The following is a 25,014-nucleotide window of genomic DNA, read 5'->3' as shown; positions in this document are numbered from 1 at the left end:
TATTTCTTATTTTCCCTGGTCCCTTTTTTAAATAAACATGTCGTTTTACAATCTGTGAGGTGTTTCTTGTGTTTCACACTTTTTCATCTCCTAAATTAGTTTTGCTTAGCAGTTTTGTTTCCAGTTTATGATTTTTATGTCCTACTGTACCATAAAAGCCAATTTGTGAATGAATTTGTTTAGTTTGAGGCTCTATCTTTTTAGAGGAGGAGGAACTGAATTACATCTGAATGCAAGGTTTGGTTTTTTTTCCTTTTTTTTTTTTTTTTTTTCAACCTCGTCTTGTGATAAGGTGTGGTCGAGTAGCTAGTGTAAGAGTGAGCAGGTGGCAGGAAAAAAAAAATATATATTGGAAGCCAAGGCTACTGAATTACATCTAGAGCTTCAAAGCATTTTTAGCACTTGCTTTTTACCTAATTAAAATGCATAACTGCTTGGACATGTGCCCTGTCTCATAGTACGCTGCATCGTTAAGTTGTTCCTAGAGAATACGCTAATGCATCCTGCCCTCTTCTGTCAAACTCCCCAAGTTCAGTGGTGTTGGGTGAGCTGCGCACAAGCAGAGCCTTTTTGAAGCCACGGTCCTGCTAAAATGCTGCCAGCACATGGGCAGCTGTGCTGGAAGAGCAGGATCAGTCCCAGCCACAGTAAATGGCAAGTAAATGCCACATTTAGTGCCGCTTACTGCTGACGTGAAGTGGGGAGCTGCAAAATGGGAAGACACTCTGAGAAGCGGAGCCAAAATAATTTTAGAAATAGTATCCATTATTAGTTTTGTCCATATTTTTTTCCTTTAAAAATAGCACAGGCATTAATCTTTGACAGTATAGAGCGGACTCTTCTACACGTTACTGTTTAAGCGGCCCCTTTACATCCAGGGGCATCACATCCTTGTTAAAATGGAGAGGAATCTATAACTCTGGTTTATAAATGACAGTGTTATTGCAAGAATGTATTGCACATGCAAATTCTCCCCAGATGCTTTTAAAAGCAGCCAGTAACTTATTTAGTCAGTAAAATGACATTTTTCTGCACATTTTTTTAACAACAAAACTGAAATGTGTAGTGAAATACAGAAAAATCAGTTTATTTTGCTTTTGTTGAGCAATTTCTTTTGCCAGCAATTTGATTTTTCCTTTGTTTTCCTCTAGTGATATGTTAATGGGATCTTTTTATACTGTGATGGAGTAATAGAGTGAAAGTTCTTTATTTTAGCAACAAGACTACACTGTTTGTTTCTGTTCTTTGCCCATGAATGTAAGTGTGAATATACATCCTTGTGAAAACCAATCCAAATAATTTTCATGAGAACATTTAGAAAATCAGGCTCAGTTAACGAACAGTAATTTATTCCTTGCTTGTGAAAACATTGTATTAGGAATTGTTTTCCCCACTGGTTCAAAGGGATGAATGTTTGAATGGTTCAAGGGCCAGCATCCGTACCCACCCACTAAGGCTGTGCAGTCCACTCACTCTTTTTAGTGATGTTTCCAAGTAACTGATACTCAGGTGTGAAATGGGGAGTTAAAATTGCGTCTTCATCTTCTTGTGCATATTTAGTTACATATGTTTATGAATGAAAGAGATCCTAATATTTAAAATCTCTCTTCTGTGTGGTGAGCTTGCTTTTGAAATTGCTGGGAATGGTCACCCTGATAAATGTGTTAGGGCAGACGTTTGCTGCTGATGGTGCTTGCAGGACTGGGGTTGGCCTGTTCGAGGACCGGGTTTGGGTTTAGTTGCAGCGAAGGGTGGAGAGCTGTCTGGAAAGCGGAGAAGGCATTTAGCAGCTGTCTTGTAAATGGATGTTTCACTCGCACAGAACCGATCGCAGTGAAGCATGGAATTCAAGATATGATTTTCAAGGCACCCTAATTGGATTAGAAGGATTGTATTAAAGATATGTTGGCTATGAAATGTTTAGAGGATTAATGCTCAATGATTTTTCTTCTTAAACCATCTTTACTAATCCCTCTTGATCAGAAGCAGCTTCTGGAAAGCATTCCAGCCAGGAAGGAGAGCACAGCCCTACCTTTCCTGTCTCCGAGGAAAGAGATGTAGGTTGTAATAGGGGGTGCACAAACCAAAATTCTCCATTTTAATTAGATTCAGAGTAGTTACTGTCACTCGTGCTTGTTTTTTCTGAAAATGTGCATGTTTACCTCCTGAATATTTTCTATGTCAATGAACAATTTAGCAATATAAGGGTGGCCGAGAGGGTGCCTACACCCTCTAATCTTTCCACCCCTGCTCGGCCTCCCACCCCTGCTCAGCCTCTGCTCTCTCCCTCAGCCTCTCATACTCTCTAAGCCTCCTACCCCTGCTCAGCCTCTAGTCTCTATCAGCCTCCCACTCCTCAGCCTCTACTCTCTCTCAGCCTCCCACACCCTCTCAGTCCCCCCTGCCCCGAGAGGAGGACTAGAGGGTGTGAGCACCCACAGTTCTGACCTGTCCGTATATGTTACAAACTAGCTAATGTAAGCCGTGTTCTTTAGTATTCAAATATCTACGTGAGCAATCTTTTGAAGTCTGCCAAAGGACCCAGTGTTAATTGCTTACAAAAGAATCTATTTGCTGTTGGAAATGTCATAACGTAATTATGTTGCATTCCTCTGACACTAAGAGGAGATTGGTCCACTTTTTCTTCTCCGCTGGGTAAAATTATTCACGCTTATTCTTTAAGTAGTGCATATGGTAGCAGGCTTTCTTGAAGGACAAGAGCTGATGAATGCTAAAATAATTCATGGGTTACTATTCAGATGGACAACTGAGAAGTGCTTTATATAGGGAGCATGAGGCAGGCAAGATAATGTTATGAACTTCCTTAGAAATTTAAATTACACAGAATTAGCTTGTTCAATGCACATAATACAGAGAAAAATAAAACATCATATAGATGAATGCCAATTTTAAGGGAAGGCACGGATCTTTGAAAAGTATTTAGTGCTCTAATTCCTGTGTAATGGTTCCCACTTCTGCTCATCGAAGGGACTTTATCGCAAGCTGGGGAACTTGAAGCAGGGAGGCTGGAAATGTCTTCATCTTGCTGGGAGTACCAGCTGAGCTGAGCCTTGACATCTGCAGAGCTGGAGGTGAACCTGCTAGCACTGGAGCTAATGTCCCTGTATCATGCTGGTTTTGCTGACCAGAGATAACAAGAAATCACAAGTGCTACGGGGGAAAGCCTGCAGAAGCAGAATGGTTGTGCTTCTGCAGCTCTTGCTTGGGAGGAGATTTGCTTTGAGTCAGTTGGGAAAACCATTGCTTACCAGTATCCTTTGACATGAAGGATATTTGACAATATTATGTGTCAGCAAACATGGTGAAAAAATGTGTACTCTGAATATTTCTGTGGGAAGCTAGTTTTTTAGGTGTGGCATTTTAGTTTAAATATTCCAATTATTTTTTAACCAACCCACCAGTGTATGCAGTGTGTGTATACACACACAAAGCATGTATGTATTTGTGGCACATACGCAGACATTAATCTGATGTCTCACACATCTTTTTTTTGCCACATTGAGATTCTTAAAAGTGCTCAGCTGTGTCCCAGCCCTGCAGCTTTTGAAATCCGTAAAGCTTAACTCCAAGGGATGCACAGGAAGCAAAGCCTGACAGCTTTGGCATGAATCTGCTCACATATGTGCTATTTATCTTTTCTCTCTCTTCTAGCTCTATTGTGAAATTCCTATTAATTTCACTTGCAGTGCAACTGGTGTCAGCTAAAACATAAGGCTCAACTTTTACATTTTACAACACGCGAACACAAGGCATAGGTTTGCAGGTTTATTTTCGCTTTTGCTAGTGTTAGTCTTTATTCTTGGTATCTAACTAGACCTTTTCAAACTAGCTGTGTTAAGTACCTGTGAAAGTCTTCACTGTTTTGTTCTATTTCCAACATTATGTTCATAATTATCTTGGGCACAGAATAAAGGCAGACTCTGTCCTTCCAGTTCTTCATTCGAAAAATAGGAGACAGATGTAATGGGAATCTCAAAGGAAGGATTAATTTTGAGTTAGCAGACCAGATCTTCATGTGGTATGAATTAACTTGATCCTGGCTTTACACAAGCTGATTATAATGATTAACTGTTCATTTCTTAAGAGTATCTGGGGAAAAGATACTTTACATACAACTTGAAAGATGACAGCTCAGTAAAACAAGATGGGAAGACACTGATCAGGCAGGTAACAAAAATGCTTTTATCTACCCATGCATTTCTTGGTCATCTCAGCAGTGCATAAATATTTCCTGGGAGATGATGTGAAGTAGAGACTTATTTTAACTGTGTAATTGCTTATGTTTACACTCCTTATTGGTTATTTGTGCTGTGAGCATGGCAGGAACACTTGGAGTAAAGGTTACAGATGTGCCAGTCTCCAAACACACTGCAAACACATAAACATGTGCTGGAATTAACGAAGGCCGTTTCAAATGCTAATTTGAGGCGTGAGCCTTGATAAGGCTCAATTGTTGTTCTGCTTGGGATTTGCCACGTGTATACCATCACTTTCTGGTTTAACATATACCTTTCTTCCTCTGTAGTAACTGGTTGGCTTTCCAGTTTCTTTTCCTTGGAGGATTAAACTTACTGATGATTTGAAGCAGAAGAGAAAGTTTGAACTGAAATAAGGATGTTTTCTGTATCTTCTTGTCCTACATGAGAAATCTAAAGGCCCTTCCAGCAGAGAAGGGAGAAAAGTGCTTCACTGTAGAGAAGAGCTGACCCTAAAGCCCATTGTTGGTTTTGGCATGAACAGTGGTGAGCCTGTCATTGGTGTCCAAGTTGGGATGTTAATCCGTCTGCAGCGGAAGGGCTGGCATCCTCTGATGTGTAATTCAGACCACCTGAATCAGTAGTCAGCAGTCTAATTTAGGCGTCCTTAAGGCAAACTGCAGGACCTGGGAGCACCTCTGGGCTGCCATCACCCATGTCTCCAAGCAACAGCTGTACTCTAGCAGGAGGAGACTGATGTACACGTGGTCCACCGCTATTGCCTTGGAGAAACCTAAGTCTGTCTGCAGAAAGGAGCCTTGTTGCCACTCTGGCCAATTCTGCCTCTATTGCCATCACTTGAACAGCCTTTAGAGAGTCCTCCTGTCTCCACGGACTGTTTGGAGAGGCCAGTGTGTTAAATTAGGCAGCTGAATTATGTTTCTGCACTTGGACAGCATGAATCTCACCACTGTTGCTGATCAGAGGGGCAGCGGACTGCAGGCAGCTCCATTGCCAGCAGCAATGGGGGCTCTCCAGGAAGGGCGTGCTGGTGGCCCGTAGCATCTACCAGCCAAACAAGCTGCCCAGAGGAACTGGGTACCTCCCAGTGCTGCGGTGCTGGTTTTGTAGAAACCAGAGTGCTGTTGGCATGGCTGTAGCTGTGTCCAGAAAATGCAAATAGTGGAAACTCCTGGTTTCGGTGATTAGCTGGTTGGTCTCCACAAGTTTTAGCTCTGAGCTGAGAGTCCCACTCTGAATGGGCTGCTGGTTAGTCCCAAGAGCCAAGCTGGAAAAAATCTCTCTTTTATTAGAGCGTTTTCTTAGGGCTTTAATGGTACAAGTACCTGTAAGTAGTGGTCTTTCTCTTTTTTTGTGATTTCCAAGAGTGTAGCCACCCAAAAGTTAAGTCAAACTAAGGTATAAGGTACACGAGGAGTGAATACTCTTTGCAAGGAATATTTGTGTCTGTTGTTGGATCTGCTTTCTATTACTTCTCTAAAGTCCAGTAATGTCACTGAATATTGTAAACATAACCTGATGTTCACTTAGAAGGCATTTTGTATTCACCCTAATAACACTGATCATGGTGTGCTAATTGGCTGTTAATTGATATGATAAATATTATTATTAGGAAATTCATTCTAATTCAACATTAATTAATTTGCTGTTGCTTTTGAGTGTTATTTATTTATTCATGAGAGTCAGTGGGAAAAGGGAGAAAATCCTTGGGTAACACACACCAGCAAAAAGTAATTGAGATTTTTCTCCCAGGAATACTACCATTTTCATAATTGGAACAGTCAGAAAAGTGAGCTTGTTATTGAGATTGTTGGCCTGCCTAGATAAGTATCGTAGTAAATTAAGTTTAGTGTGTGGTGCAAGTGCAGTACAGCAGTATCTGATAATTAGTCGGTCATTTGCAAATCATAAAAATGGTTTCAGTAACTACTCAAGACTGACTGCAAGACAGAACGAAGTTTTTATTTGAAATATGGCAGGCTGCTTCAAAGCAAACGCTCCCTGGTTTTGTTTGAAATTTAGTGGGTATAAATGTGCTGTCACAGCACACGCACAAGCACGCGTGCACGTAACCTGAGATTGATTTTTGACAGTCCTGTGTTATCCCAACCACTTTCACAGATTTTGTGATACTGAATATTTCTGTCTTTGTTCTCAAAGTTCTTATATTTCTTCCTTTACAATGAATCCTTCAAATTGTGAAAAATGTCCACAGAGTTTTCTGTTGCAGAGTGTCTTTCTCGATTTGCTTAACGGGTGATACCTGCCCAAATGGGTTCTTGAGTGAGTCTTGGAAGTAGTGCATACAGCACAAATGTTAAACAGCTATCACAGAAGGATGGCAAAGCTGGGATGGAAATGTTTTCTTTCAAACTCCAAAACAGAAAATTATGTTGTTGTTGTTTTTTTTTTTTTTCCTTGGGAAAATATAGAAATAATTCATCATCTTAATGATCCAGCTGTGAATATGAAACAGTTCTACATGTGTCCTCTATCTTCCTACCTTCCTTCTATCACACACTTTACTTTTCTGTTCACAGACAAGGTTGAAGTTTCTCCAGCACAGGGGTTGCAGCAGAACTCAACCCAATCTGTAATGATAGTGAGTTTCCCTTTTTATATGAAATTCTGCAAGTGTGCAGAGCTGCTTATCAGTTCACAGACTCTCTGCAGAGAAATTTCTAGTGATCTCCTGAAGGGAATTAATTCGTCCAGCTCTGGACAATGGCTCTTCTCCTCTGACTGCCCGAAGCTTACACTGTCACCCTCCGAAATGATTCAAGCAGACTTAAAATGCCCACATCAGCAGCCCCTTTGTTTTAAGCCAGTGCTTCCGCTTAGCGTGGAAAGAACATTGCTGAAATCTGTCCCTTTAATGTTAAACGGACTGGTCGTTGAGCGCTTGTAAATTATGTCTCGCTGCTTCCCACCTACCTTGCATTGATTTCTGCTTATGGGTTACTTGATCATATGAACTTAAAGAGGATGATAAATTACTTCTGCAATTCGTGGTAGAGTCTGAGAATGAAAAATACTGGAGCGGGATTGTTGAGATAAAACTTTACTGCAAAAAAATTGAATATCCACTTTTCAATGGCAGCATGATTTCTGAAATTTTACCCAAAGTGCTGAACCCTAACTCACAGATAAAAAGGTATGGGTAACAGCAACTTTAAGGAAGTCTACAGAGCATAACCAGCAACACTTCATTCTGTAGACCGTGAGCATCCCTCTCGAATCACTGTGCGCTGGTGACAGTGGCACAGAAGATCATCTCTGCTGGTTTCACCTCTCCTACTTTGCTGAGCAAGTTAAAACCCACGAAAAGAAGCCAAACGTCTGACAGGTCTGTGATACACAGAGCTCTGTGTGGCCGGTTGGTTGGCAGTATACGTATTCACCAACATTACACACAGTGCTCAGCCCACTTTTTGGTGAATACTCTTATTTGCCAGAGGGGTCTTCTACACTGTGAATAGACCAGTGGGCATTTTACATATAAATAGTAATAATCATTTAAAAAAAATAATCAGTGCTCACCTAAAATATTTTCTTTCACTAAAGGTGTCTGCAAGGGTCACCATGGAAACAAATGAATAATTTGCTAGACTGGAGGTGAAAATTGGCGTCTCAAAGTTGGGATTAATGTTGCTAAAGATAGTTTTCTAGGTTCTGGCGTAGTAAAAATTGCTTTTTCATCTAAGTGTGATTAACACACGCTGTGCTTCGGGCGTTACCTTGCCTGTGCAAGGTGTCTTCTCTGGAGGGTACTGTGGGAAGACACATCCCCTCTCGAGCCTGATGGCAAATGAGACACTGTGATGGATCATTGGGCCTTAACTCCAGCAAGACTTCTGGATAAGTCCAGATAAATTTTGGTATTATCAAGCCCTCAAACAAAGACTTATCATCAGGTCCTGATGGCTTACTGGTAAATTGCTCAGTGGAGTTTTTTATTCGTTTTTGTATAACTCCAACTATTTCTGTTACTAGGTCTGTTACAAAAATTGCATTTTCTAGATGAGAGAACGGATTTTTTTTTTTTTTTTTTTTTTTTAAGTCTTGTCACCATTTGAACAAGACAAAACCGTTTTTGCTCTAACCGAAATGGAAAACATTTTTAGACGAAAGCCAAACCTGGAGATTTTTGACCTACTATGTTGTTGTAGGTTGTGAGCAATTGAAAAGAAGGAGTTTATAGTGGAAATCTGAGTTTGGCCACTGCCACTCAGCTGGCTGTTGCAGAAATGGTCCTGCTGAAGGGAATGAGTTTAAATAGGGACTGCAGAGCTCCTGCTCTGCGGAGTGGTTACGGCTAGTACTCCCACTGTAATGACAGGGCTTCTGATTGCATTTATGGATGTAATAGAAGTAAATAGTGTGCTGAACTACACAGCAATAACTCTTCTGATGCCCTCTGTCCGTTGATTCGTGCTGTCAGGGCAGAGTACACATGCAGCTGTGTTCAGAGGCAGTCAGCGGCATCCAGGTATCTCTGTGCAGTTATTCTGTTGCACAGCCAGGACAATACCAAGCCCAGAACAGAAGTTGATGAATTGATACACAAAAAAAATATGGTTCACAAAATTCATTAGAAGATTGCTTTGTGGTGCTAGAGAAGTCTGATGATCTCATTAATTAGCAATAGAAGTAAAAGATTAGCAGGCTGGCTCTGAGTTATGTGGGTGGATGATTGAGCATAATGTGGCACCACAACAAATATTAAAATGATTGCACTGCATTTATTATTCTGGCATTTAGTAATACTGCAATAGTTCAAGATTAAACTCTTAATCATGAGTATTGATTTCTCTGGGCTCTAGAAAGCGCAAGTTGAAATTGCACCAGAGCTGAGATTCTCCTGTTACCTGCAAAAATAGGCGTGGGTTTTCCTGCTAACACACGTTGATGTCCATCCTGTCATGCTTCGAGCAGTGAGCCAGAAAGGCAACTTTTCCTTTTCTCAATAAGTTTGTGAAAGACGCTTGGTCACAGAGCAAAATGCCACGTTTTTTTTCCAGTGTAGAATAGCAAGATAAATACGAGGGCTAGAAAATGTTTGTTAGCAGCTGAGTGAGCACTGCCACTTCTGTTGAGGTTCCATGTGGTGGTTTCTCTGAAGCGAAGCAGCATGAGAAGTCACTCCTCTATCCATCGTTTCCTTTGCGCAATGAAATGGCAACCTTTGAGGAAGTTTTAAGACAAGTCCTACTGCTTCCAGACCAGAGCTACTGTCTCACCTGTGCTGGATGGCCATAAAGAGGACACTCCATTGGCTCTCCCCACTCACTCGTGTGTGCAAAGCTATTTCCGAGGCTGGAGCTGTGCTCCCAAGATATACGTGTAACAACAGTCTTCTGGGCTTTTGTTTTACCTTGTTTTAAGATTGTGTGTTTCTTAGTACGTTTTATAAAACAGCATTCTGTGTAACTTGCCCTAGAAAAAAGGAGATCCTTAAATGTGTAGAAAAGTTCACTCGACAGGCAATGCCCATGCTAATGGCAGTTAGAAATTGGGAGTAAGTCTGGATTTCTGTACATACTCAGAGAAGGTTTCCAGGTGAGATAGGGTGCAGCTCCAGTCCCACTGAGACTTCCCCAAGCAAGCGGGGAGGAGGAGAAGATGGGAATTCTCCTGTGTTGGCTTGACTCGTTTTTCTTGGGAAGGCAGATGGTGGTATGTGGAGAGGTGACAAGTGTTAGTGAAGGCTGAGCGTAGGGAGGGCAGAGGAATGAAGCTGCCCATGACGCCTCTGTACCTGGTGGGCAACAAGGAGAAAAGTGTACAGAGCTGAAAATACTGTCAAAGGCTGTTTGGGACCAGGGAGAGAAAAGTGATCTTGGCAGCTGCTTTTTGTTGGACTGAAGGGACCAAGCGTGGAGGCCACTCAGGTTACCAGCCTGAGAGAGCTTTGGTGCACGTGGCAAATGGCAATGCAGTGACAGCACTGAGGTAGCCATCAAATGCAAGTGCTCCCTTAAAATCCTTTTACATTTTTATTGCTGCTGAATAGTGTGATGTTAAGTGAAATCATCTGATGCATCTTTTGTGTCTTATGTCCTAACACTCGGAACAGGATGTGCTCCTACATGAAAGGCAGGTCATAAATAAGGCAGTATTAACATGACGTGCAAGACTTTGGTATGCATTTGCGTGAAAATCTTGTAGAAATGCAGTGGTTAGCACTATTCGAATCTCGACGTGGTTTATACAGCTCTGAAGTCCTACTGTACTTTCTAGTAAGCAGATACTCCACTGAATGTTTCCTGCACATTTCATCTATTTGCAAACCAGGCTGTTCTTTATCAGTGGAGTGGTCTGCAAAATAGAGGGTGCTAATCAGCCACAGCAGTAGCAGATATCCTGATATATGGAAAAAATACAACGTTCTTACCTTGATGAAGTTCCAGGCAGCCAAAAATAGGATCAGATTAAAGAAGCAGGTGAAAATGAAATTATAAATACCTGAATCTAAAAGAAACATGGAAAAAAGAGGTTAGGGTAGGAATACAGAAGAGAGGAACATAAGTTACTACAGGATTTATTAGAGAAACCCAATGAAGTGGGGTGGCATTACAGATGAAAATTTGGGTGGATTTTGTTCTCCCTAATTGCTACATAAATGATAGTGTGGGTATTGAAAGCAAGTTAGTTTAAAATAAAAGACCCACAATATGGCTATTTTAAATTCCCCTCACCTTCTACATATCATTGTAGAAAGCCACTAATTTCAGAAGAGAGGCATCAAAAAATGTAATGAAAACCACTAAAATATTTGAGTCCATACATGGGACATCAAAGCAGCTTAAAAGAAAAAGAGATTGTTATAGCAATTGTGATTGCCCTTAATTCCCCTGAGAGTTCTCCTTGCAAGAATGCTTTCTTTCTTTCACAGCCCCTTTCTGTCCCCGTTGTGGTGTAAAAGCCCCAAGCACGTCACTGGGAAACTCATCAGCTGTGCAGGAGAAACAGTAGAACAGAGCATAGGTAAATGACAGTAATAAACAAACTGAAAATGATAGAAGAAATAAAATTTAAGCTTTCTTCTAATCTTTTAATGTTGTTCATCTAGGTCTTATTGAGTTAGTGGTGGAAATTTTTTTAAAGAAATGCCATTTTAATTGTTGGTGTCCCATTTAAAGTTGAGTGACACAAGGGGCTGGAAATTTCCAAATGGGTAGTCTGAATACAACTGGGGACATTGAAGTTGCGTTAATTTATGAACAATACTACTGCAGATAGATGTTCCTTGAGGAGCTGCAGAGAGATAAGGGTCTTTTACATGGGGCAGTGAGCCTCTGGGACTTTGTAGACTCTTTAGTGCTCAGCATCTATGGATATTCCTGTCTTTAGCCCCTTATATAGTCCAGCAAAGAATCTTACTCCAGAAACTGGGTACACCCATGACATGTACAACTTTCCTGGACTTCCAGGATGAAAAGAAGAGATTCTGATGTAAAGCAAGTGTGCTAGGGAAGTGCTGCTGAGGAGGGGAAACTTGAAGGGAGGTTTATGGGAGATGTTGAAACCATCCGTTTCCGGGATGTGCTGCTCCTGTTGCAGCAGGATCTCTCTCTCGTGGTTGTTGAAAAGAAGTGTTGCAATTACTCAAGGGCATTTCAGTCCAGTTAAGAGGATCAAATTGTTTAGGTAATCTGAAATAGTGCTCTGCAAACTTCTAATAGGTCTATTTCTTCTGAGTTTGTGCTACTCCCTTTAATAAGGAGAAGATGCAACAACAAGGATTAGGCAAAGCCCTTTTTTCTATGTCCAACTTTTGGTTTGTAATTAATATATTTTTAAAAGGAAAGCTTTTGGTATTGTTTACTTCTATCAACAGAAGTTTTCAATTTCCAAAACCTGGGGGAAAGTGTCTTTTCCTCTTGCTTACTCTCTCTTCACACTTGGCAAATATGCACTATCTGTGAAGGAGTCTTGAGATGGTGGGTACATGGAGGTGGGAGGAGAATGGGGACAGCCAAGAGGCACTAGTGCAGAAACTGTGTATGACTTACCCAGATACACTCCTCAGTGTTTTTAAGAAGAAACAGGATCCGTGACAAGTTGAAAAGAGGATGGTTGAGCCAGGAGCTCCTCAGGGTTTCATGCTTCTTTCAAACCTGAGAGTTTCATTAGCTGTTAGAAGATCCATCTCTATACTCCCAAGTTTGCTGAGGGTCTTTTGCTTAGGCCCCTTCAAATTCAGGTCAGTTAGGGAATTCTAACCTCTGATAGTATGAGTATCTGCCCTGGACACCTGGAATCTGCTAAATGGCATCAATTTGTCTCTAACTCACTTGGACACTTAATTGGCTCTCTAGGCTTTTGTTGGGAAGGTTGGGCCAGGGGAGGGGCAAGGGACTAAAGTTTTGAGACAATGATATTGCCTTTCATTTAAAAAAGAAAAAAAAAGTTAAAATATGCAAAAGGAAAATTGGGGCAGGAAGGAGTTTTTGAGCTTTGTGGTACTTTCCTTACTTGTTCTGCTTATATTCAAAATTTCAGGTTCTTCCTAAATAATTTTTGTTGAGAAAGTTCCTTACAAGGTTGGAGCACTCAAGAGGTTGTTTAACGCAAAGAAGGAATGTCAGTTTTGGATGAAATTGTATTTTTCTTCTGTTGTGTTCATGTTTTTGAGTTGAAGAGCTGTTACACAAACCCAAAACAAAGCACTTTAAATTCCTGGGTAAAAATGTCCCTCCAGCTCTTCAGTTAATCAGTACGTCCTGTCTTAACCTTTTGGTGGTGTTTGCTTTAGAAACTGGAGACTAGAAATTCCTCTGTTAAAATAAAAATGAACATAAATTTTAAATAGCATTGTAAGAGCCCCTCTCCTACATGAAGAAGTGAAGATATGCAGGTTGCCACTTAAGTGTTCCAGGATGCATCTGTTGTTACAAATAAATGCTACCAGTCGAGAGAATCCTCAGCAGCTGTTAAGTAGCAGAGTTTCACCAGCTTCTCAGCAGAGCTGTGCTGGTCATGGGAACAAGCATCTTTTGATAAATGGGGGGTTTCATTTTGGGGGGAGTAGAGGGGAAGTTGGTCTTGGCATTTTTTAAAATACTTGAACAGTGCTTAGAAACTTTGAGGTGATTCATTTGAAGATGCAAATGTGCACATCCAGGTAGAGTTTGGTCCCACTCATAAACACTTGGGTACTTATCTGTGTTCCTGCAGCCTTGACCAGATTGAGGCACGCAGGCAGGACTGGGAAGGCTGCTGCCCATGGGGTGGTGACCCTGTACGGTGACAGAGGAGAGGGGTGCGATCAGGCTGGCACCCCTTGTGAGTTCTCACTTACCCTTAGAAACTGTTTCTGGTGAAAGAGCCGAGGTGAAATGTGTACTGATCTCTGCACCCCTGCCCTGCAGATACACTCAGAGATGTCCTGTGTTTTGTTTTTGAACAGGAAAAGCCAACAACAATGTACAGTGGGATGAGGACTCCGTAGAATACATGCCAGCCAACCCAGTCAGGATCGCATTTGTCTTGGTTGTTCATGGCAGAGCTTCTCGGCAGCTCCAACGCATGTTTAAGGCTATTTACCATAAAGACCATTTTTATTACATTCATGTTGACAAGGTAATATATCACTGGTTATAAATTGCCTGTCTTGCCATCTGTCAGTTTACCCACCTTTGTCATCTTCAGCTTCTCTTTAGCTCTGCTACATAGAGTACGTGTCACTTTTTGTCTCTCCATCTGTTATATGTTTGGAGCCTCCTTTTTTTTTTTTTTTTTTTCTTTCTCGTTATCTTCTCTATGTAACTGCCTTCATTTCTCCTTATATGTCTGTGAGTATCTGTCCATGTCTGTCTGTTGTACATGTAGTTAACAGCAATCGATAAGTTGATGCAGACTGACAATGGTGGCCCACTGAATGGAGAGCTGACCCAAGGTGCCTTGGGAAAGTTACTTTACTTCACACTGTAAAAGGGAGGTAGTAACAGTCACCTCCATTATGAAAGCCCTTCAGGATCCACTGATGATAAATGATAAATAAGAGCTAGTTGCACTGATTAGTGATTTTTGTAGTTGTAATAATAAGAATTAAACAGGGGTCTGTACATTTCCAAATAGGCATTTAGCAAAAGAAGGTTGTGCACCATCATAAGTGAGGGCAAAGCAATGGCAACACTCAGTGAGTGCAGAAGTAGATTTGGTGGTTAGTGAATACAGAGAGGGACAATTTTGGACAGAGTAACTTGAATGTATTACTTTTTTCTCCTGTAAAGCGATCCAATTACTTGCACCGGCAAGTGCTCCAGTTTGCCAACCAGTACCCAAATGTGAGAGTCACTTCTTGGAGAATGGCAACTATCTGGGGAGGAGCAAGTCTTCTGTCCACCTACCTACAGACTATGAGGGACTTAATGGAGATGAATGACTGGCCATGGGATTTCTTCATTAACCTCAGTGCTGCCGACTACCCAATCAGGTACAATGAGTATTTTAAAAATGTACGTTTTGTTCCTAAAGGAAATATGTATTGAAGAATATGAGGGATAACATGTTCGTGCTGTGCTTCAGGAAGCAGAGGTCAGAGGAGCAGTTTCTTCTGTCTTAGAGCAGAAGATTCCTCTTGATGAGGGTGGTGTCTGACAGCCATACTTTAGCCAAGGAGACATTCACCTTACTGTACCCCATGTGTCTGCCACTTACCTAGGAGAGACTGTGGCTGCGAGCAGGCTAACAGCACTGGTTCTTCACTTTTACTGCTCTATTTAGTCATTATTTCCAGCAAGGGGCACTTGCAAGAGAGGATGAGTAAGGTAGTAGAAAGTACTGGAGCTCAGCAAACAAACCCCAGGCATGGAGAGTTTCCTCTCTCCCAGGGCTCTGATCAGCAGTTTGATGTCTCAGAAAGTGTCGAAGGTATGAATATAGATTCAGTGAAGGTAATGTTCTGCTATTCCTTTTTTTAGTACTTTTTCTGCGGAGGATAATGATAGTAGAAGTGACAAATAAGTTGGTAGGAGTCAATTATATCTTCAGCACCAACCGTTGCCTGAATATCTTTATTCTGATAGCGTCAGGCAAAGAACTTCACACATCACCACATGACAAGGCTTGTGATTTTAAGTGAAATTATATTCTTTCTGGATTTATGTAACTCAGGCCTCACAGCTGCATATTCTGTAAGGTATACTACATTGTGCAAAAGTAGATAATCTGTAAAAATAAAAACCAAAAAATATTCAAATGAAAAACAAACCTGAAAAAGACTCACCCCCAAAAAAACCCAAAGTCCTTAAACTGTTGGTTTTAAGCTATAGGATTATCAAGAAGAGGTAAAGAGGAAATTCTTCTTGTGACTTCTGTTTCCCTGTATGTTGAAATGAGTTTATGAAAGAGGAAGTAACTTTCTTGGGTGATTTTCTGATGAGTGATGACATAACATGCTTTTAATACTCATAGAAAATAAATATGTTAGATGCTTTCACTGCCTTTCCCTGATAAGGTTTCTGCAAGATCTCTCTCAAATTATGGGTCCCTTCCTGAAGCTGCTACTTAGACAGAAATCCCCACTGAAGGGAAAAATGAAAAAAACAAACATGTATGCCTTAGGAAGGATTTTGTGAGAAATTACAAAAAGCTGGTGCCCATTTCTAAGTGCTGCCAGTGAAATGCAACACATTTCAGGGAGAAAAATTAGGGAGAAGCACAAGAGTCACAGAGATTGCGTTGATATTGGAACATAGGAATTTGAATTAAGAAATCACAATATTTCAAGTTGCATCCGATTTAAACACATTTGGTATCCAACAGGAAGAGACCTAACAATTTTGACATATTGTCCTTGCTTGTAAGAGAGAGTATGTAGTTCTCTGTGTATCTCTTGAGTTTTGGGAAAAGCTAGCTTGTTATTCCCTATCATTCAATGTTCAGTGAGTCAAGAAGGACTACTGCACTGATGATAAAAAGTAGATTAGTGCAAGACCATAAAGAAAGAGGTGGATGATGACACTTTTAATCAAGTGAGATAAACTGTAGAAGAATCATTGCTGAAGGTCTAGCATAATTATAGACTAGTTCAGGTAGACGTATCCAGTTATCCTTCTGTGGTGTTGAGTCCACCCTAAACATCGTGTAATGCTGAGGCTATGACCTGTGGTGGTCTTAACTGCTCTTAGTTCCCTATGGAACAAGTTAAACCACAAAGCCAAATGGGATCAGTCACTTATAGACATGGCCATAAACAATCACAGGATTTGTTGAGCAGACTGTAGTCAGTTCAGTGTTAATGGATCCTTTGTAATAACGCCATGGTATCCTGCAGTCATTCAAACTCTAAACAAGTGCCATTCAGCTGGAAAAATTCCAGGAACTCATTTCTTCATGGGGGAAAATCTGGAAGGTTATGCTTCTCTCTCGCAGCCGCTCTCAGAGCTGCGTGGTGGGCTCTCGGCAGCCGGGCAGCGTCTGAGGTGCTCACTTCCCTTTCTGTCAGAGTATTCTGTTACCAGAACTGATGGGAATGTGCTTCCCCTCCACACCATGCACTTCAACAAAAAGTAAAAAGCCCTTTTCAATGCTACAGCTTTAATGACTTAGAGGTACTGCTAAGTTTTTTTTGAATGCAGAATATTACAGCTATAAACCCTGGAAAATGTTGTCTCATCAAATATATGCATGAGTCAGTTTTATTTTCATAGTGACAATGCTATAAATTAATACTCTTTATAGTCTTTAGGAAGGCATTACCTCTCTGCATACCCCACAGAGACCTGATTGTTTTTCCAGGAAATAGTAAATAGTAAATTTTAAACTTCTTTGAGACCTCATGCTGTGATCTGTCAGATAGTGGGCTAGGGGCAGTTTACACTTCTCTCTCTGGTCAGTTGTATTGCAGTGGTTTTTTTTTTTCTAGATTTCCCTGCATAAGAACATATGAATTTTGTGGATTAATAGTTTTTATCCAGCGCTGCTTCACTTCAAGCTTTAGCTTCCCATCTGCCATTCCATCTGTAACGCTGAAACCTTTACTACTTCTCCTCTGATAATAAAAGCTAATCCAGCCATCTAAGTCAGAAAAACGCATTCAGTATGTGGGGTTAATACTGTATGGTGAAGCCTAAATCTGTTGGGGAGCAGTCTGGTATGTTAACAGGCCACATCACAGTTGCTAGAAGCCCTTTTTCCTTCAGAAGAGATGTCTAGAAGCAGATGTCAAGGATCATACTATATAAAGGCAGAGAAAAAAAATACTACAACCATTAATTTTGGGAGGGAAACAATTAAAAATGTGTAAAATAAAACATATGCAAGCCAGGAAATTTAAGATACCCTTATTACTCTTCCTCATGCCTTAATGTTTAGTTTGTGAAGTGGAGCCTGCAGCTTTAGCACCTAGCACAAAACTGTGACTGCCCCTCCTTTTGCTCTGGGTCTGTGAATAAAAAAAGGGCACGTGCCTTCAGGGTTCTCAGAAAATAATCTCTCACAGTCATTGCATTCATAAAGAAATGAAAGAAACCAGCACCTTCCTTCCTTTTCCTTAATTTTAATTTTTTTAATTTTTTTAATTTTCATGGCATGTTTCCATGATTTAAAGTTTTCTTTTAAAAGCCTCTTTCAAAACTCTGTGGGAAAGCTATTGATGTCTTTAACCTCTTAGTTTACACGGATACCTATTTGCATTATTTATTGTCTCTGACAAACAGCATCAGGTAGTCAGCCTTATGTTCAGGGACTGAAATCTCACTCCCACAAGGTGAACTATGGTAGAGCATCTATTGATGCTGAATGTTTAATGTGCATTGCAGGAGTCCTTGGATAATGTGGCAGGTGAAGTGTTGCACCACTTAAATTAAGTTTAATGAGATCATTTAACAGTGAATGTCATGTCAGTGCTTACCTGGCCACAAAGCTTGTATAAAGAATAAACATAATGAAACATTTGAACTATTTATAATTTACAGTAAATCAGTGAGCTTCAATCACCAAAGGGATCACCAAATCTAATTGCCAGCTAATGCTTGGTCTTTAATAAAGGTCAAGCAAAATTATTAGCAGAAGCTTGGGAAGTGCTTGAGAACAGTAAGAAAATAGAGTGGCTTATTGATGGAGCCAGGAATGCAGATAGGACTACATTTTCAATTATGAGCAATCAGGTATAACGAATGAACTTAAAAGAAACCCAGTGAAACTACTTGTGTTTTGCTGTTTGGCACTATTCTAGGATAAAGGTTGCATAGCCGTATTTTCCATAAAAGCCCGTGTTGTGAAGACTCGGTCAAATGAGACACATTCAATAGAGATTTTGGTCTGGAACTTGAATGAAGTGTGTATCATAATACAAATGGCACCTGGGGAAGGGTGGCTGCAGACTCCAGAGGGTAAATGGGGTGATCTGACTGGGACTGGTACTTTAAACAGGTGCCGAAGTTGGTGTAATTTACAGACATCATATAAATTAAGAAAAATGAGCTAGCAGAGAACTATTGACTGACCTGCTGTTGTTTCGTTGTGTTGTCCTCTTATTGATGGTCAGGGTAAGATTGTTAATGCTAAATAGCAATATTCATCTATAGATTTAAATGCTCCTTCAGAAACTTGAGGGATGCCCTTTGAGGTAGGTAAACCTTTTTCTCAGGTGGATGTTTCCAGCCAATTCAGCCAGCAGCAGTCAGGCACTGCGACTCTCAGTCCTCCTTTCCTCTGGCAGATCCACATTCCTGAGTCTTCAGGAGAGTTGTTATCAAAGATAACCACCCTAAATCAACAGTTTTATTTGAACTCTTGGCAAATTTGAATGTGGTAGACAACCAAAGTGGTGACTTATGCATGAGGTCCCTGGGTAGCAAAGTGTTTGCATAGAGTGAAAAGGTGGGAGTGGAGGGAGGAGGTCTTCAGGTTTTCATTCTGGTGGCAGGTAGAAATAATTATAACCAACAGGTTTTAGAAAGGAGTTAAACCTTTGCAAAAAAATGCTTCAGCACTTCTTCAAGTTGTTTTTCAGGTGTCAGAACTACCTGGGAGAACACCAGTTCCCTTGTTTCAGCCACTGGCCCAGATTCGTCCCCTGCAAAACATGTCTGACTACCACTCTAAATAAACTACATCAGGGATGTTTTCTGCTCTGTCAAATTTACCATGACCTATCCAGATGTTACTTGAGCAATTGACCAAATGACAGAAACTTTGAAGCAGGTGACTGGGAGAAAAAAGTGAGAGAATACAGTTTGCATGGAGTGAGTAAACCAAACTCAAGCTATCCATCTGCTTTTGCAAAACTCCTCAGCTTTTGCAATGTGCAGGCTTCAAATGCAATATTGGAAATGCAGGAAAATCTCTTCTTAGAACTGAAAGAACGAACTTAATTTCACATATAGCACTCTAGCTTTGTGAGAGATGTCTGAGACCCAGTTGGTGCCCTCTTGATGGTTATGAACTTAGAAACCCCAAAGCCAGCAGGGCTGATGAAAGTTGTGTAATGGCAAATAGGATCACCAAAACCATTGGCTCAAAAGGCAGTTCCTCTCTCTCTTCTCATCAATGTGACTTGGCTCAATTTAACAATTTTGTGTCCCACCAAGATACAGACTTCAAAGCCATCTGTTACAGATATTTCCTTCCTGGCAATACGTAAGCTGTTGGGTGCTGGACAGGAAAGCCTGTATAAAAGATACTGACTTTCCAGGGCTGGATTTGACCTTACACCCCATACAAAGCCACCTGTTGTAATGCTGCTCTGAAATTCAGGCCTTGCTGGCAGAATAATGTACCTGGCACTAGGCAAATAGTACAGCATTCTTTAAAGTGTCCTTTCGAATGTTGTCCTGAACTGAAGCACTGGTAAATCATATCTAGACATCTAGATGGGAGTGCAATGCAGGTAGCCTTTGCGGTACAACATCTGTTAAGATGCCAGCGCCTGAGGTTTTTATCTCAGTATTGTCACTGACATTGTATGAGGTTTTGTTTGCTCAGAATATCTTCATCTGTCAAGACAGACGTCAATCCACTTTAATGCTTCACAGGGAATCTTTTTTCCTGTCCAAAAAGGAACTTTATCGGTGTTTTTCTTGAATCTGTATTCTCTGAGAATTTCAGATGTGCTTCTTAAATCTCTCAAATAATCTTTTCTCCTCCTCTTTCCTCACTTTGCCAGCACATTTGCTTGAGATTTGTGTATATTTTGAAGCTTATCTTTTTGGTTTGCTATCCCACTTCTCTGTTTTACTGCTAAATTATCAGTGGCTGACAAAGCAGAGGTTTTGCACATGATCACAAATGGGTGGGGTGAAATGTTGAAATTATTGTGGCTTAAAAACTGCGTTTACATCTGGTATTAACATAATATTTTTTTGAACTTGGCAAATGCTAGTGATGGGAGACACACCCTTTCTCTCTGCAGCCACAGCAGCTGAGGTTACTCTTTCTCAACCTCCCCTCCTAAGCTTAAGTCTATAAAGCAGCTTTTGCTTTTGGAGAACTGTGACATCTGCAGTAACTTTTTCTGGTATTTCGTACTTTTGAAATGTTCTCCATAGCAGCCTCAGTCTGGCAACAGAAATAAATGCACCCCAAATTGGAGACTGGTTTGGCTATCCAGGCATCTCTACAGTGCACGCAGATGAAAGGTGCATCAATAAAGCACATTTTTTTGAATAGCAGTATTAGTCAAAGTACCCTTGTATTTGGCAGCATGTTATCTTGTGATTACAGTGCTAAATATTCAGTCCTTAATTTCTTCCTCTGTGAACTGAAGCATCTGAGCCAGTGTCTGAGACCACTCGGAGGACTGCCTGGCAGACGAAAGCCCCAGATGCCAAGCTTTACAGTTTGATGGGCATTGCAGCATCTGAGCACTTGCTGGGCTGTCTGGCTGGTATCCTGTTCTCTTCTGTCTTGGCTCTGGGGCTGCTCACAGGGAGGTTCTCCAGTGAAGAGCCAGAGGCTTTTCATCTGCTTGCCATTTGCTTTCTGTATGCAATTTTATTTTTTTTTAATAAAGAATTAAACGCAAGTCTTCACTGGATACTATTCAACCTGATCTATAGACAATCTATCAGTACAAATGTTGTGATAATGTGCACCATTGGTTCCTAGGTAACAGAGTTACATCTTTGGTCTTCAGGATGCTAGAATAATATCTAGAATAGTGTTTTTGTAGGGGTAATTGATGTGTTGGGGCTGAGGAAGGCACTGAGCAGTATGAAGGATCTTGCCAGCTCAGCATTTCTCCTTCACAGCTCCAGAGCTATTTATGAAACCTGTTTTTCACTTACAACTTGTCTTTGTGGACAAATAGTCTGGGGTTGCCAAGTCAGAAAAAAAAGAATCCTTCCTGCAAAATGGCTGTTGTAGTTTGAAATCCATGGTTAGCAAAATTCCCCACTAGCTGTCCCATAGGGGCAAGCCATTCCCATGGTACTCGGCTGCTCCTTGCATTCCTGGACACAAAACTCCAGAGGGGTTTGAGAGTGCAGTGGGATGTTGGTCATTAGGGAAATACCAGGTGTGACTTTCTCTCCTGCAGCTTTCTCTCGAGTGGCCTTTACTCTGTTGTGGATTTAATTGCGAGATGGGTAACAGAAGCTGCAGAGAAACAGATCCTTGTGGTGTTTACCTGGGTTTTATGAGCGGAAATTCTTTAATCTCTCTTCAGCTGAGTTTTGGTTTTGTTTTGTTTTGTTTTTTTCAGAAAGTTCAGTAAAATAATTATCAAATTCCAAAAGCTAAAACTGCTTGAAAGAGGGAAACATTCCTATTATAGCATTGCATTTTAAACATGCTCTCCCTTCGTGGCCTCACTGAATTCTCTCAGGAAATTAAAAATCTGTTTAAATTGTCATTAAGACACTTTTTGTTTAGATTTCAGGATGCCACTTACAATAAACCAGCTGCAAAATAATATCTGGTGGCAGTTCAAAGTGAAGATGAAACAACAACATGTGCTATTTTACCTTTCCCAAGTCACTCTTAAATAGCGGCAAACCAAAAGGCCATTTAAGGGTGAGCAAAAATGTTCTGATTCAGTCTTTTAACGGCGATATTGAAATAGAAAGGAGAGGAACAGATGAATAGATTAACTCTTTTCCTCCAAATAGGGCTAAAAATGTAAGAGTTGAGTGGTATTTGAAGTTAAAGATTTTTCAACCAATTTATAAGTAAATTCTGGTCTTGTCTTGATATTAAATTATGGACTTAGACTTTTTTAAAATTCAGGATTACTGCATGTGAATGAGCTGAAGGGCTGGTTTGAATGAAATACTTTGCCACAGAAATAAAGATTCTTTGGAACAACAGATAGTTTTTTAGAAAGCACTTCTGTGTAAATAAAATGCAGTAATAACCCACTGTGGTTACAGAGCAAGGGTGGCACGAGTGTACAGTCCCAACTGCCTCTTCCCTTGACTCTGGTCTAGTGGAAACTCCTCTTTCCCCAGAACTTCGGTGCAAGTTAAAAGCCAGCTGGCTACCACCTGCCTCACTCCCTGGGATTTATGGGGAGCTCTAATGGGAAATACTGTATTAACTTGTACAGAGGCATCCAGTGTCACTCTGTCTGTCTGCTGCTGTCACTTAGCGAAGTCCCTAAGACCATGCCACGTGCTGATGGCTCCAGTCCATAGGCTCCGGAAGCTGTGGGATGGTTGAGGGTGGCTGTAGGACAGAGGAGGGAAGCATGAGGCTGAGATCCTCCAGTGCACTCCCTTACAGGGGAGTTGCTTAAGAGGCTCCTTCGCGTTCGTTTTCTCCTGCAGGGAACAAACCCCGCTTCATCAGTCTATAAATACCGCAGAGGAGACCTGGCTCAGCTCTCAGTCTCTGTAGACCAAAAGCAATACTGTATTGAGACCAAAAGCATTACTGAATAACTTCTGTATATGAAACTGTGTGCGTGTTCAGTGCTGCAGAGCTTGAGTGGATCAGAAGAGAGTAAGGCACCTCTCTGCATGTTTTGTACTTTGGGATGTGCTGCGCAATATGGCTTTTTCTCCCAAGCTTTTTTTTTTTTTTTTCCCTTCCTCTCGATAGTCCTGACTAGTGCCAACTAGTCAGAACCTTAGGTCTTGAGATATTTTGGAAGCTTTGACCTGGTGGTGCAGAAATTCAAGACCTACATTTTGCTGTGCAATCCCAGGTAGAATTAGTGGCTAGTCGTCTGTTATAGTTGCACCTTGTTACAGTCGAATACTCATTTCTGCTCGTCCTGCACAGCACTATTAGTCGCGATGTGTTGATATGATACTTCTGAATCTCTCTCTGTATAAATAGTGGTGTTGAATACCGTGGACTGTTTGTGCCTGCGCTTCGTAGTTCCAGGCTGATCAGAGGGGATGAGGCCCTAAATGGTTCATTGTAGCACACATTCCACTCTGCCGCACACCATCTAATTGTATCCATCATTCAGCATTACTTGAGGAACCAGCTGTAGGCACAAGCATCCCTAACTTTTCATCAGGATAATTGCACTCTTTGCCACATTAAGAGTGATTTGGGGCCAAGTCTTTTCCAAATACAGAGCTGATCTCTGTTCAAAATTTTGCTGCCCCAAAGTGATTTCTAGCAAGTAATGCTTTCTTGGGACAGCTGAAGACTAAAAAGTCTATAAATCCACATTGGTTATTTGTGTCACATTATGACTTTAAATAATTGAGGCAGCCTTGGAGGATGTTTTAGCACTGACTCAGGTTGTTATATTCTGGAGATGGGATGGACCATGCCAGTCAGGTGCAAGGTGGTTTCCACATGGTTTACGTGGCAAGGGCTTGCAGGAACCCTGGCTATGCATGCTCTACGAGGGTCAATGTCATTGCTAAACCTTCATATAGATGGTATCATGTAGCCACTGAAACTGTTCCCGCAGGGCTCAGGTCATGTTGCTGGTCACAGCTACAGAACTGTAGCTGAAGACTGAAACACCCTGATCTCTCTTCTGTGTATAAAACTGATGCATATGGTGTGTCAAGAGCTACCAGTGCAGGGTATCATCTCTAAGTGCCTGGAGGACCTCCATTGTAACCCAGGAGGGGAGAGGCTGTCAGGACATTACTCCAGGTCACCTCCTGTCTGCCAAACAGTAGGGCTTGGCAGGGTCAGGTGATCAGCTGGTGACAGACTGCCTAACTTAAATCCACATGCCTTTTTTTATAGTCTGGTTTCGAGTTGAAGTGAACCAATGGTTCTCTTCTAATCTCATGATTAAATAAGACTGTATTGGTTGCAGCTCTGTTGAGCACAACAGTGAGTGGGAAAGCTAGCCTTCCACCCTCCCGGTTGTCTTTTCATCAGCCCAAGTTATATCAGTTAATGGATCTATACGTTCCCTTTGTAGTTTTCTCACTCAGACCTCTCTGCCACATGTTCTTGCCCCTCGTGCCAGCACTGCATTCTTCACTGACTTACTCCAGAACAGTCCCAACGAAGAGTAGGGCAGGTCATCAGCCGGCACAAATTGTCAAGATTATTGCTTAGCCCAAATAAAGGTAACAAAATGTGACCTTCTGTTGTTAAAATGGATTACATTTCCTTCCATCAACTCTCAGTTCATTATCCCTTTCACCCCTCAGGCCCTGTTCTTCCATCTTTTCAAGCCTGGTGCAGAATTAATGTTAAATCCCATTAGCCTGACCCCATTTTCCTCATTTTGCCTTCTGGTCCTTTGAATTGATGTGCTCTGACAGGTTGATTCAGCAGCTCAAGGATCAGAGGGAGTGGCAGGCCCATGAGGAGCTTCGGGAAGGGCCTGGTTTACTCTAATTCACTTTACTTTTAAATGATGTTTGTGAAAGAGCCTCAGCTGCAGGGTCTTGCCGGCAGG

At 41.2% G+C, this 25,014-nt stretch overlaps 1 protein-coding gene across 3 annotated transcripts in view; it reads left to right on the top strand.

Moving 5' to 3' along the window:
- Window positions 1–25,014, top strand: part of XYLT1 (xylosyltransferase 1) — a 201,437-nt gene that overhangs the window by 116,369 nt on the left and 60,054 nt on the right. For all 3 annotated transcript variants that reach the window (XM_086759729.1, XM_086759728.1, XM_086759727.1), the window contains 2 exons: window positions 13,651–13,823; window positions 14,477–14,679. In XM_086759729.1, coding sequence (XP_086615855.1) covers window positions 13,651–13,823; window positions 14,477–14,679 — 376 coding nt within the window. The remainder of the gene's footprint in view (window positions 1–13,650; window positions 13,824–14,476; window positions 14,680–25,014) is intronic.

The sequence above is a fragment of the Chlamydotis macqueenii genome, chromosome 15 (assembly GCF_036417535.1).
Source record: "Chlamydotis macqueenii isolate bChlMac1 chromosome 15, bChlMac1.mat, whole genome shotgun sequence".
In the NCBI taxonomy this organism is placed as follows: domain Eukaryota; kingdom Metazoa; phylum Chordata; class Aves; order Otidiformes; family Otididae; genus Chlamydotis; species Chlamydotis macqueenii.
Note: the sequence above shows the minus strand (reverse complement) of the source record. Positions and strands in the feature narration are given on the sequence as shown.